General features: G+C 38.9%; 1 protein-coding gene across 1 annotated transcript in view; it reads left to right on the plus strand.

Annotated features, from left to right (window-relative positions):
- Positions 1-11,264, plus strand: part of LOC138208857 (tumor suppressor candidate 3) — a 66,197-nt gene extending 54,933 nt beyond the window's left edge. The window contains exons 8-10 of the mRNA XM_069167047.1: positions 2,310-2,384; positions 9,107-9,197; positions 10,986-11,264. Of these exons, the coding sequence (XP_069023148.1) occupies positions 2,310-2,384; positions 9,107-9,197; positions 10,986-11,001 (182 nt within the window). The 3' untranslated portion in view covers positions 11,002-11,264. The remainder of the gene's footprint in view (positions 1-2,309; positions 2,385-9,106; positions 9,198-10,985) is intronic.
- Positions 11,265-14,707: the final 3,443 nt, after the last annotated feature.

Raw genomic sequence — 14,707 nt, forward strand, 5'->3', positions numbered from 1 at the left:
ACGACCACAGTCTACCCATCTTCTAATGGCTACTTTCACCAGGATAACACACCAAATCACAAAATTCATACCATGTCAGACCGGTTCCTCAACATGACGATGAGTTCATTGTACTGAAATGACCTCCAGTCATCCAATCCCATCTTATCTATGTACTCTAATGACGATCAACCAACTTGCAAAAAGTTGATGCCTTGACACATTTGGAATGGCAGTCCCTCATTTGCATAATCAGGCAGAAACACATAAAGAAATGTAAATACAAAAACGAATAACTTTGGGGAAATAAACAGGAGGGAAAACCCTAAGGAAACTAATTCAGAAATAATCCATTTTAAGATGAATAAATGAATGAATAAAATGGGAAATTAAATGGGAAGGTAAATGAATAACAGAATTAAAACAAAAGTAAGTAACAGCAGATGAAAAATAAATCATATACATGGTCATATACATTGATACATTTTATCAATTAAATAATGTTATCATTTATTTTTTTATGCTTTTAAATTATCATCTATTTTGGCAGTTTTCGTCCTCTGGATGTTTAAGCTCAACTGAGACACAACTGCACATTTCTGATGCTCTGGTGTGTGTGTGTGTGTGTGTGTGCGTGTGCGTGTGCGCGTGCATGTGTGGAATGCCTGCAGGTTCAGGGACCATGGGATGTTTTTGTAGTCACAGTTCAATGCCGTCTTATTTTATACACTGATACGTCTCCACTTGTTATCTTGACTCTATTATCACATTGTGGCAAAGTTTCCTAAAACCAGCAAAACTGCTACCCTCCATGGTTCATTTCCATTGCTGTTCACGGAGATACTGTTTTTCTTGTGTCTGTTTCACGCCGGCATATCATGTCTTTTACCATATCATCAAGAGGATGTCTCAGTTTCTGCTCTGCATCTTCCCATGTGGCAGTCTTTGTTTGTGCACCCCGTCAGCTTTTGTTCAGTTATGTGGATTTGTATGCAGATCATGCTGAAGAGAAGAATCTGTAATTAGGCCCCAAGCCATGTGAGGCTGTGCTTGCAACAATTTCAGAACAGGTGTTTGATGAAGCAATGTTTGCTTCTGCAAAATATAGATGTTCACAATATTGTATGAATTTTTAATAATCAAATGTTTATTATTTAGACAGGCAATATGGCTTTAACAACAATAGAATAAAGACATGGAATGAATAACTGTAACAGAAGAAGTATTTTCTGGTGACAGAAGTGTCAAAATAATCCAATCAGAACATCTCAAGCAGCCACGGTGACTTTGTTACAAAATGTTGTGTGATTGGCAGGATGGTTTTCATCTTTGCAGCAATTATTTTTTCATCTTCTCTTCAACAAGATTCTGATCAGCTCATTCAAGATTAGATAGTTTTACCTTTGTACATCTGTGTGCTATTCTAATTGATCACAATGTATGCTTATTTTTTTACAGAAGTGCACCCCTTGACTGTTTAATAACACGTGTGTGTGTGTGTGTGTGTGTGTATTTTGACTCTTGTATATTAGATACCTTAAATGAACAGTTAGTACCGTAATCTATTAAGGATTATTAAGAAAACTTTACTCAAGTTTACTCAGTGACATTCATGTTTAAGATGAAATATCAATATTTAGACCTTGATATGTAAGCAGAGCATACAGCGTGCTTCCGCCAGTTTGTTTGAAATGTATTTGTGTCGATGTATACTCTGCTTTTGTTAGTTTGGTTTGTTGACTTGACATCATGATGCTGTGTGGGCTTTTCAAAAAGTTGTTAAATTGGAAAGCCGTTATGATGTTTTTATTCCAAAGTCAGCCCTGCAGATTTAATTCCAGTTCAAATCAGATTTTAGTTTGTTTTTTTTCTTTGTTGGGTATGTTTTACTATTTATTGCCTTGTGACCTTCTGCCATTCCATGAACAAAACAAAAAAAACCACGACCTTGACTGCAATTCAATCGAAAACACCTTTCCACCCCTTTTTTTTAAGGGAGTGAAATATCTTGTTTTACTGTTAGTTTTCTGTTAATGTACATGATGTATTATTGTATTATATTAGACGTTTAATTAACTCCTTTATAACATAATCTCAACAAAGTTTAAAGGTCTTACACTTTGATTGAATCTTATTTATTTCATATTGTTAAAATGTTTATTGTGCATTCCCCTTGTTGCTCTTGCTAACCCCTAAACCTACTCTAGCGCTGCTATGGTTATCTGTAAATACACAAGTGTGTCCAACAGCTCTTCCTGGGTCAATGTGTACTTTCAGCTTATTTTTCTCTTCTATACAAGTGTGTTGTTTCCTTGACAACCTTGTCTCAGATGCTGCAATTACCATGGGGATGGTGCTGCTCAATGAAGCTGCCACCTCCAAGGGAGATGTTGGCAAGAGGAGAAGTGAGTGGAAAAGATTGTTTGTTTTTGTTTTTCTTCCTATTTTACTTTTTCTCGCCCCATTTACTCATGTTGGAGCATTCTGAGTGGGGCAGTTGTCAGCAGTGAATGTGTGACATGGTTATCAGAAACTTCTGGTAACTAGCAGGTAAGTGATTTAAAACACTTTTTAAAGGTAACTGTGGTGCAGGTAATGTTAAAATTATTGTAACAGAAACACATTTTTTTAAAGCATTCATTCTTAGCTGCACAATATATTACGATGTTTTATAACTCTGAAAACACAAATCAACTATACGAGTTAAACATTTGAATGCGCTACATATACAGTAGACTGATTATTAATGAACTAATTGTTGTTCACAAATTTGAATTTCTAGTCGAAGGCAAGTTACAAATTCAGGCATTAACAGTAATTTACTTTGGCTACTGTTTATAGTTGGATGTAGTTAAATAGAAGCAGTATGTCTGGCGAACACCAGTCGCTAGTCATCACCTGGCTAATACCATTACTATGGTGCCACATGCTGAGGGGGTGCTTCAGGGTTTGGCAGGGATAAGGAGACTGTTCAAAATTGAAAGAAAGATCAATGCAGCCACATGCAGAGTTCTTTCAAGAAAACCTCCTCCAGAGTATATGCGACCTGAGACTGAGGCATTGGTTCACTTTTCAGCTCAACAATGACCCGAAGTATACTGCAAAGATAGTGCTTGAATGGCATCAGTTTCTGACTATCTCTGAGTGGCCCAGCAAAGGGTCACACTCAAAAACCCATTGAACGTCTGCAAAGAGATCTGAAGATGGCAGGTCACAGACAGTTCCCTTCCCAGCTGACAAGAGAGTGAGATTTACCAGGAAGACTCCAGAGCGCACGCGCACGCACACACACACACACACACACACACACACACACACACGCACACACACGCACACACACACACACACACACACACACACACACACACACACACACACACTCACTCACTCACGCTCACATTCACACTCGTATACACAATGTGTGAATGAACAATCATCGCAGTACCTTCATTAGTCTGATGTATTTGCATAACTGTCAATTAGCTGGAACAGCTCCAAAAGTGAGAGGCACTTGTCTTGCTCTCAAGATAATAACTGAGATGACCCCTCACCTGCACCTTAGCTGTTACTGAATACACAATAGCACTTGGATATCCCGCAGATCTCCCTTTTCTTTATTTCCCCCATTATATACCGGCATATAAATGTACTTGAGCTGCAGTTGATAAACTTTAAAAGGTAGGTTTATGTGGCTTTATCAAAATGAACCTAATTTGACCAAAGTCTGTCTTAATCTACATAAACACAGCAGCACAGAAGTTGCTAATGGAACCCAACTGAGTCTGTCTATGATCTGTCCAATAAACAGCAGAAAATGCAAAGCCAAAAAATAACGATAATTACTCAATTTGCACTTACAATCTGCTTGAAATTAACATCTGATTTACTACAGCAGCAACTAATTATGCAGCCACCAACTACATAATGTGCAAGTGAATGGCACAGTACGGTTATGACCAGCAAGCTCCGAATACATGAGCTCAAGGACAGCTGGTATGAGGAAAACATTTGACCAAAATCACGAGTTAAAATTATATTTTAAACTAAAATAAATGTAACTGTGATGTAACGAGATCGCTCTCATTGTGCACCGTCACCACAGCCAAATGCATAAGTCGTAAATGTCAAACAAGTAAAATTTAAATTGTGCAGTTGCAGATCTGTTGACAAATTCATTCAAGTAAGACTCCCAAAATTGTTCTGCTCCTTCATTATGCTTTTTATTCACCCCATTTTTTTATTTCCTATGCACTATAGAGTCTTTGTTAAAAGCGTTTGTTTGAAAAGATACTCGGGGTCCTCATATATTTGGTATGGAACTTAAAAGCGACACGTTTTGTTACTGGAGGACAGATTGTCCCTGAAATCTCCTGATGAGTCTCGTCTTTTTGTGTAGTGGCCATAACACTCTGTCATTTCCCATGGGAGATCGTCACTTAACCATACAAATTATAAATAAAATTGACATATTATGTACAACTTGTTAATTACCGATATGGTTTGTTAGAGCATGTATTTTCATGTATTTGAGCCTGCTTATCATCCAACACTAATGGACACTGGCCTGAGAGACTTTAAAATTAATGACAGATTTTATAGCGTGTGTATTCGGTTAATTATGATATTATAGAAGTAATTTGCATTTGTTTATAAGTTTGCTTTGTTTAGATATAAAATGAGTCCTCTCTCTGTTAGCAGTCATCATAATATTTCCATCTGCAATGAATTTCAAGAGGGATCCTTCCCTCAATTGTACTTATTATGCCTGCCCACACACTCCTTTTGTTTATCATCACCATAAAATCAAAGCGAGCCTCCAAACAGTCCTTAATATTTTACAAGAGTTTCAGCGTAATCTCTAGATTATCAGGGAGCAAGCTAGATATTAGATAACCTGTACTTGTAATTACCTCAAACCCATAACCACAGTTACACACAAGTGGAATTTAATGAAAAAGAGATGAAAATGCAGCTCAAGAAGCCTTTGGGTTGCCTCTCTGAGGCCACATGCTCTAGAAAAGAACAAAAGAAATCACACCAAAAAGTCTAATGGCAAGATTATCAACAATGAGTTCTCCTTGAGATGTTAATGCTTGGCAATTAAATTGATAACTAATTCACAACTACTTCAAGAATTGTTTCTCAGTGTCGGACTGAACAAGTAAAATCATTCCCAGTTCATCGTTCTCCATCCTACTCTTTCACTCTGTCTTTCTTTTCTTCCACTTCTCATATGCAAAGACTTGTATTTTAAATATATCAACTACTTTAATTCAACCTACTTTTTATAATTAGTAGCTGCTCATTTCAATAATTCGAAGCCAACATATCCTGATGATTATGTTGCACTGCAGCAGAAGCATGTTAATGCATGTAGAGACCTGACACCATGTCAGCACATTAAATAAATAATTGTATATGCCGCACACACACACACCACTGTCACGGACACGACAAACGCACGCGCATATGGATACACAAATTAAATAAGTGCATTATAAAGGCGCGTAGAGAATAGTCGTCGGTCAGTAATAGAGAGAGGATTAGTTTTCAATGGTAGTGTAATCGCTGGATGTGGGTGTTAAATCCCCGCCATATAGCTTCCATACTGCTGAGTGCAACTACAGGAAGCTATCTGCTGCTGCCACGGGCATCTGCATCAGAAATCACAGCACATACTCTTTTTTTTTCTCTCTCTCTCTCTCAGTAAGGGAGTTACAGAATGTGTAAATGAAGTTACAAAATCACTACATATGCAAAAAAAAAAAACTGCTGGATGGGGACGTGTGCAGGGAGGCAGGAAGGAGAAAAGGGGAAAGAGAAGAAGTCAGGAAAAGTTAGATGGTCACTGAAAGAACAACATATAGAAGAGACAACTTTAAATTAAGGCCACAACCCAGGAATCACCATATTGCCCTGTTGAGAGGCCAACATATAGTACAGTATGGAGTTGCAAGATAATGGAAACTTATGGTATAAATAACATTCATCCATTTATAGAACATGATCCATGGGGGTTTTGTTTTGAAGCCTTTCTGTGTGGACTTTGCATGTTCTCCCTGTGCCTGCGTGGGTTTCCTCCCACAGTCCAAAGACATGCCTGTTGTGTTAATTGGTGATTGTCAGTTGGCCGTAGGTGTGAATGTCAGAGGGAATGGTCGTCTGTCTTTCTGTGCTGGCCCTGTGATGGAGCGGAGAGCTGTCCAGGCTGTAATATTAACAGTGACGAAGCACAAAGGAACTTAAAGGCGGCCCGGCAGGAGGCAGACCGACACTTGTTCCTCTGAGACTCTGAGTCACGTCACGTGTTCTGCAGCCAGTTGCTGATCAGAGAATAAACTGTGGAGAAGAGCAACACAATCCCTTCATATTTGTCCTCCTAATGAGTTAGGCTTGACTTAATACGTCTATTGGCTTCCTCCTGCTTGGGAAATGTACATTTATTTATACCATGCCAATATATCGTGGTTTTGAATTGAGCCAAGTCATACAGTCAAAAGAAGGATTACCACCTTTGTCACTGAGGGAAATCAGCTTAAACAACTTGTCATTTCGCCAAGGTCATAAATCACTTTGCATATTAGCATGCTTACTGCGTGCGCGTCTGGGAGTGTTATTATCCATGGGTGCATACTAAGATCTCTCAGTCATAATTGATGAGCTAAGGGAAATGCGTTCCTCTGTTCTTAATGAAGATACACAGACGTTCCAGTGCTCACCCACTCACAGTCACATACGGGAATCACAGTGGCGTAAGGGCTCTTGGTGACACACTTAAATATGCATCGTCTGTTAATGTGAAACAGGTTTGTATTATGATGCTTGTCGGAGCATTTCCTTGAATTAGTTAATCGTCGTACTTTTGTTGAACCCCAAAAGCTGGCCTCTCGTTTCGTAAAAAGAATGTATCCAAAGTAAAGAATGAAAAGGTGTTTTAAATGATTTACCCTGGTGGTTGGTGTACCTGTGTCAGGGACACATGTTATACTTATGTCATACATTTGTGATTACTTGAGTTAATACTGCCTTTAAAAAAAAATGTAACACATAAGATGTTAAAATGGTGACATTGATCAAATATTTGTCTAAAATATGGCATTTTTAAAATAAGGTTTGGTTCAGAAAATGTGTATTTTCAGCACCTTAGCGTGGAAAACAGCCATCAGTCCACTAGACGACGCCGTGTCAGTGTCACGTTTTGCCTCACTTTGGTGTAAACGGTATGAAAAGGGTCAAGGAAGGCGGTCATGTGACAAAGTACAAAGTGACCTTTGATTAGGTAGGTGGTGATTGGATGGATCAAACCCGGGACTTTAATCCAGAATACGGGGTTTAAATCCACGAGAAAGCTTTTTTTTTTTTTTTTTTTTAAAGAAGTCTTTTCCAAATCAGGCAGTTTTTGTGCTGACACGGGATTCTGTATTGGACTGACAGATGTATTACAGGCTTTGGTGTTATGCAGGGTTGGTATTTTAATAGAGCTTGTTACAGGTCACATGACCGGAGTTTACTGAAGGGCATAACTGTAGCATTGTGGGTCAGAACCAACATGGATGCAGAGAAAAGACCCACGGCCCCGAAATAAGATCATTTCACGTGTGGTCCAAGCGGTCCACACGGTAACGGCCTTTCATTTGTTTCATAAATGGGATTTATTTTAAGTTTGTTGATGTGCCTTTCGATGGGCAGTGGGCTGGGTTTTTAGTCATTTCATTTGATTTCATCACATTTGTGTTGTGCTAATCTGTTCGATCCTGCTTATCATCCAACACTAATGGACACTGGCCTGAGAGACTTTAAAATGAATGAGATGTTTATTTTAAACCTTTCTGTCTTGTCGTTTTCACGGCTTCTGCTGACGAAAGAGAGAGAGAGAGAGAGAGAGAGAGAGAGAGAGAGAGAGAGAGAGAGAGAGAAAAAATCAATCTTCAAAAGACATCTGTATGATGCATGGCCATTATTTCATTGCGCTGGTGTAGCTCGTGTTTGCGGTAGATGGATTAGGACTTGACTGTGATATAATTTGCTGTTCCGTGCGCGCGCACACACACACACACACACACACACACACACACACACACACACACACACACACACACACAGAGAGCGAGCTCTATTGCACAACCTCTGAGATTGTTATGTTGAATTGTGAATGTCTGATGTGTTGAAAGTGAAAGAATGGAAGGGGAACAGTTATGGAGCAGCTGACACCGAGCAACAGCAGAGTGTAGTCTTATACATGCGTGCATTACAGGCCACACACACACACACACACACACACACACACACACACAGAGTGAGACGAAGACGATATCTCACCATTTAGTCTCCAAGAGAGGTACTCATCCTAATCCCTGATTAGCAATATCAGTCTGTGGTGACAGTTTAATTTAACACAGTGCTTCTCAAGGATTAGTCGCTGCAGAAGGGTGTGTGCACACACTCATACACCCACACAGACGGACGCACACAATTCCCCTGTAGATTCAAGATCACGCTTATGTATCTTTCACTTTAGAATAGCCACGGAGGAAATACGATGATATTGGCTTCAAATATCATTTTTATGCAACACGACGGAGTTGATGAGAAAGAGACCATAGCACATACGTCAGGAGATTGTGTACATAAAGGTGAATATTAAATGTGTTTTTGTTTTTTTTATGACTATAAGCACCAGGTTGTGTTGAAGGTCTTCTTTGCACTAGTGTTCCAGCAAATGTTGGCCGTTTCATGATTCTATTCGTGTGTGTGTGTGTGTGTGTGTGTGTGTGTGTGTGTGTGTGTGTGTGTGTGTGTACCGTGTCTAAACCCTGCAAGCACATTTAGTTTGAACAGAGATCAAGCAGAGAGTTGCATCATCGGCTCTGATGTGCGTGGAATGATTGAGATGGATGCCCTTTAGCCAGGGATCAAATGTTCTCACAGGCCATTGTTTAATAATTACTGTGTACATATCAGGGAGTCGGAAAAATATGTATACTCAAATAGCCTCAGATGTAGTCATGGTAATGTAAAGCTTTGTACATCATGGGAGAGTTTTTTTTTTTTTTTTTTTTTTTTTCCTGGTACTGCCCTTCAAACCAGCTTTCAAGTCTGATAATGTTCTGCATGTGTGTTCTTGCAGTTATCTGCCTGGTTGGTCTTGGCCTGGTGGTCTTTTTCTTCAGTTTCCTGCTCTCCATCTTCAGGTCCAAGTACCATGGATACCCCTACAGGTAACTAAGGCAACCATACAGTACCACTTTACATATGCTATATACACAAACTGCATGCAAGCATCCGATGGACCCTAAACTCACTGTAGCTAATTCCAAATCGCCGCAAAGATGTTGCAGACGGTGCAAAAACAAAAAAAAACAAAATCCATCTTTCTCTCGAAACAAGTCTTACAGCTACAACTTCAACAGAGATTTGCCGTCTCATTGTGTCTCTTTCATGTTTGGCAGTCCATCCAATATACAGTATGTTCACCTATTCTCCCCATTCCCTCTCATCATTAGACCTCATTGGATCCGTCATGGATGTTTTCTAAAGGATGTCTTGTAGCGAATGCGTTTGGACACTAAAACCCTGAAGCTTAGCGAGCCGGAAAAGCAGCAATTTGGTCCCACTTTGAGCAAAAGGTCGCCACTTCATAAAAAAAAAAAGATTTAATGTATGACAGAAAATACTCTGCAGAGTCGCAGTCCAATTCATTGCCACTTGAGCAGCTGTAGGATATTACAGCACATCACACAAAAACCTCGGAGACTCGCCTCCGGAGCTGGAATGGATTCCGGGATGTTGCAGGCTCTTCACCGGGGCAGATCATTTACTGTCATGGGGGCTTGAACCCTGGTGTGACCTGTGGCTTGAAATAGGCCTAAATTGTAGTGTTCCAGTTCAGTGGAGGGGTTTAAAATCCAATAATTGTTGTCGAGAGACTTGAATGCATTTGGTGGAAGGTTTACTTGTGATATGAAACTGGTAAACCTCCATTTTACAGGTCTGTAATTGCAGGTCTAGTTTACCGGATGTTTCTTGTAATTTGGTACAAATTTGGAAGTTGGAAGAAAAACATCACTTTAAAAATGAGTTCCTTGCTCACTTTATTCCTCATACATGTTGAAATTAAGTGAGTTCTTCTATAACACTAAAAGTTTACCAACTGAAGACCCCCTATGTTCCCTATAGTATTTATCATATCATAGCTGCAGAAACTTTATTAAAAAAATGGTGAGAAAAATATGCTGCAGGAAAGGTCTGTAAAGTAAAGCATTTGCCGCAATGGCCTTATTAATATTCCCTTGAGTCGATTCCTCCTCATTGGCCATCAAACTACAGAAAGAAAAAAAATGTTAGCGATATTTATGAGCACTAAAATAGTGGCGAGATCTTGACATGAAAATACAGCCTGAGAGCCTTTGGGAAGCATTTTGAAATTCCTCGGAAATTAGATCAGTTTAGTGATGTTTATTATATTCTTTATACTTTTATAAGAAACACGTTAACATTTGAAATGTTAATCAAAAAGACAAACCGTGTAATGAAGGAGCTGTCGGTACCATCTCTGCAAAGGTCTGAAGCAGATTTGTATTTAGTATAATTATGCCGCTGCTTATGTTGAGCTCCAAGGAGTGCCCTTTTAAATTGCCGTTATTTACATTTGACTGTCACGTCCTATTTACGACTAAAGTACAAGTTCTGAATTTTGAATGGCATCTAGAGGTGCTGCTCCTCACTTCTCTCCCTGCGTGATCAACACAGATGCATCTTTGGGAAGCGTTTTGAGTAATTTTGCCTGATTACATGCTTCCAAAAACTGTTTGAACTCGCAGTAAGTATTTCAAACAAGATAATCACTGGCAGCCACAGGTTTTTTTTTTTTTTTTTTTTTTTTTTTTTTTTTTCTTTTTGCAGAAAATGTCTTGTTGCATTATTTATATCCCCTCCTTCTAATTTCCCTCCCTTGTTTCTGTTTCCTCCCCTCTTCTACTCCCTTTCAATCCATCTCTGACTCGCAGCTTCCTTATTAAGTGAAAAAAAAAAAAAAAAAAAACACGAGGAGGTCGGAGGATGGCGAAGAGGCGCCGTAGGTGGGGGGAAAAGACGAGTCGAGAACATACTTGAAGAGGAGGAGGCAATGTCACAATTTAGTGTAAAGTGCATGGTGTGGTTTATTTTTGTTTTTGTGTGTTATTTTTATTTTATTTTTTCTATCAACTGCTCTCATCAAATCTTTAAGATGAGAGGGGGGGAATGGTTCTTATCGTACACTGGAAAATAAAGGTGGTTTGCATGTCTCTATCTTTTTTTTTTAAGTCTTTATGACTCCTTTCAGCGGTGGAATACTGTGTGGGTGGAGTATTCAGTGGTCAGGCTTCTTTTTCTTTCTTTTTTTTTTTTTTTACTTTTTCATACACGCATTGAAGCTTATTTATGATAACTGTAACTCACAGGTGACGCCGAGAGCTAAAGATTTCCAGTGGGTAAGGGGGAAGGCTCATTAACTAGGTGCAAAATCTCTAAATTCAGCCTCTCCAAGTACTTGACGTGTCTTTATTTATGTTGATGCTACATTGCTCTGCTTGCGCAGAAAGCACCGATAAAGATTTTAAAATGCAGCTGGGGATTTCCTGCATCACCTTCGGAGCTCGGTCAAGTTTAGTTTCGGGAGGAAACCCGTCCTTGATGCAGTTAGGGTGAAATATGAATGGCTCAAACAGTAAATGACGCATTGATTTGTACAGGCACACGTTAAAATGCATAAACGCAGTCATTTATAACTGAGGCGGTCGGGATTTCTGTTGGTATCCGAGATTCATGCCGAGACTTTAATCAGCCTCTGGTGCCAAACTGTGATCATAATGTTTTTTTTTTTTTTTTTTTTTTTTTTTGTGAAAAGGATAAAAACATGTTTCCTCCCCTGTCTCCAATCCTGTAATCTCACTGAACATTTATATGATATGTATCTGCATAATGTTGACTGCAGAAGTCTTATCGCCTTAACAATACTGTGTTTCCATCAGGCAGCTAAATTGTAGTTCGTGTGAGGCAACGGAAACCACTTGAGGGAGGGAAAGATTGTGATCCCAGTTTGATACGAGTACAAAATATCAAAATCGATAAATATAAAACGGGACACAAACTCCAAGATATGAATGCGTTGGACCAAAACACTTTTTCCTGTTCACTTTCTTTCTCTTGCTGCTCTAAATGAACGATCCCATCCTTCCTGTGGCGACACGGGAGAACGACTGCGAGAGTGGTGGAGCTTTTCTTGTAGAAAGTCAAAAGCAAAGCACAGGGTCACGTAGAGAATACATACATTTCTAATTCTTTTCACTTGTGGACTGCCCACTAAAACGGTGAGTGGGCTGAGCATTGCAACCGTTTATGTAAGCTGCTGTCGTGGGCAGGCAGAGGAATGTGTCTGTAGATAGACCCGTTTTTGGCAAGTGTAACAAAAATATTTCCATTTTTGTTTTAAACCTTCGGAAGAGTGAAGCGTTGTCTATTTGTGTATTTGTGCGAGGTGATCTTACCAAACCAAAAATACATAATATTTGAATTCAGCTGCACATGCAGGCAATTGAACGGACTTGAAGGTAACGGAGATCTGCTTACTGCAGTGTTATAATTAAAGTGACTACATTTAGATAGACTGTAATAAGCAAAGTCACCTTGTAAGAGTGGTGATGTAACTCTAACACCTGGTCTCTTTATGCTCGTAGGAAAAGGAAAAACTTCCTTATTTAGAGTGAGTAATAATCAGTGTAATATCTAACTTTAGCGATGCCACACTCAGCTGATTGGTTTGCCCAGAATAAGGTCATTTTGTTTCGAGGGCAGGGCTGTCTCGAGCTAAAAGTTCCTGTGCTGCGATATATTTAAAACAATAGAACAATGCTGATCGTCAGCGCAGACAATTTCTCATATGTTTTACATTTATCTTTGGCCTTCACGTGTGGAGGAAGAAAGCGGAACCAATGTCACCTTCATGGAAGGATAAGTATTTGGAAATGGAATGAAATCAATGTGGATATTAGACAGAGGACAGTTGGAGAACAAAATACATAATGAGATGTAATGTAATCCCTCTGCAGCATCAGAAAGTCCCAGTTTGCCTTCTAAAATCAGCTACGTATCTTTTACCATTAGATCACTGTTAACAACAGGTTTGAACATGGAGCCTACTGTTAATAATGTAATCCACATAAAAAGTGTGACAAATGTATGTTTAACGTTATTGTAATTCCACTTCGGTGGATGCCATATGTACACTTGATCAGTGAAACCACATCATATGCAGTTTGATGTATGCGCTTTCATGAAGTATGTTTTAAAAGAAAAAGGTGCCGCTTGCAAATATGTGCATGGTGTCACTTTTGTAAAGTTGCTTTCCTTCTTTTCACGGTGTTAATGTCACAAACTAAAATCAATGATCAACTCTCGTAACGGGAACAGAGTTTAATCTTTGAAATTAGCTTTAGTTCCTTATTGTTTGGGTCTTTCAGACCCCACTGCAATGTGTGCACATTGAGGACAATAGTTAGAGAATTCAGACATTTTTTTTTATCTTTTTAAATGCAGTATTGTTTTTACTAAGGCACTGCACTTATTGTCCCTATTCCAAAAATGGCACATTCAATGAAGGTGACAGTACTTCGAGTCAATACTTGGAGTTTTTTTGACCCTGTAGGGTGGTTTCAATATTTTTCTCTCTTTTTTTTTTTAACAGAGCTTAAAAGACTTGGTAGCTTCAGTGCTCGGCTGGAAATTTTTTTTATTTAACTGTGTTTTACTTCTGGCGAAAGATACTGGACTGGTTGGTCATGTCAACACTTCAAAATCATATTAATATCAATATCAAAGTGTTACAGCCAGTCTATTTTCATGAATTTAATGAAGCAGCATCCTGTTCAGGATGCTTTCAGTGCAGTGCATGCTGGGAAAGGCTTCTACCCCTGTGAATAGAGAACATTCACAAATTTAATGGAAATCTGCGGTACAGTTCAAAGGGATAACCTGTCCCCCTGCATAAATCCAGCCGGCTGGTCCCAAATTAAATCAGCTTGGTTAAATCAAATGAATAGGCTTTCTGTGAATAACAGAAGAGCACATTCAAAAGAAAGGAAATCGTTAAAAAAAAAAAAAAAAAAAAAACATAATGAAAGAGTAAATAGTGAAAATTGTTCTTTTTGTACAAGCTAATAGTCATTTTCGTGCTTCCATCTGACAATTCAAAATCTAGGAAATTTTATGGAGACAGAAGGTTTGACATTTCTGAGTCGCGGTAGTCAGACAAATCTTTCTACATTTTCAGGCGCCTCTTGTTTGTTTTCAGTCTGCAGCCAACAACCTCTTCTTGCTCCCCCCCCCACCCCCAACAAGATCAAGAGGTGGCTGCATATTGCTCATCATTCTTCATCGTTTACTCTTTATTACACATTTTGCTCGATCTTTTATTTTTCATTTAAAAAGAAAAAAACTGGTGCGCTTTCATCATAGTTTTGAATTATTTTTTTGAACAGGTGCTCCTGCCGCGGCTGCTTTTCAGTGTCACAGCACCTATTCAGTACCTCTTCATTGCAACCTGCTTGTGTGTTAACTCATTTTAAAGCTTCACTTGGCTATTTACACTTCCATTCATGGACTGCTGTGTGAGGTTACTATATTCACTGGAAAGAAGCTGGCATTACTTTTTTTTTTTTTTTATAAAACACCTTTTCTGCTTTATGAAACT

The sequence above is a fragment of the Embiotoca jacksoni genome, unplaced genomic scaffold (genome assembly GCF_022577435.1).
Source record: "Embiotoca jacksoni isolate LCO1_2020_lvr unplaced genomic scaffold, fEmbJac1.0.p SCAF_4, whole genome shotgun sequence".
Taxonomy (NCBI): Eukaryota; Metazoa; Chordata; class Actinopteri; family Embiotocidae; genus Embiotoca; species Embiotoca jacksoni.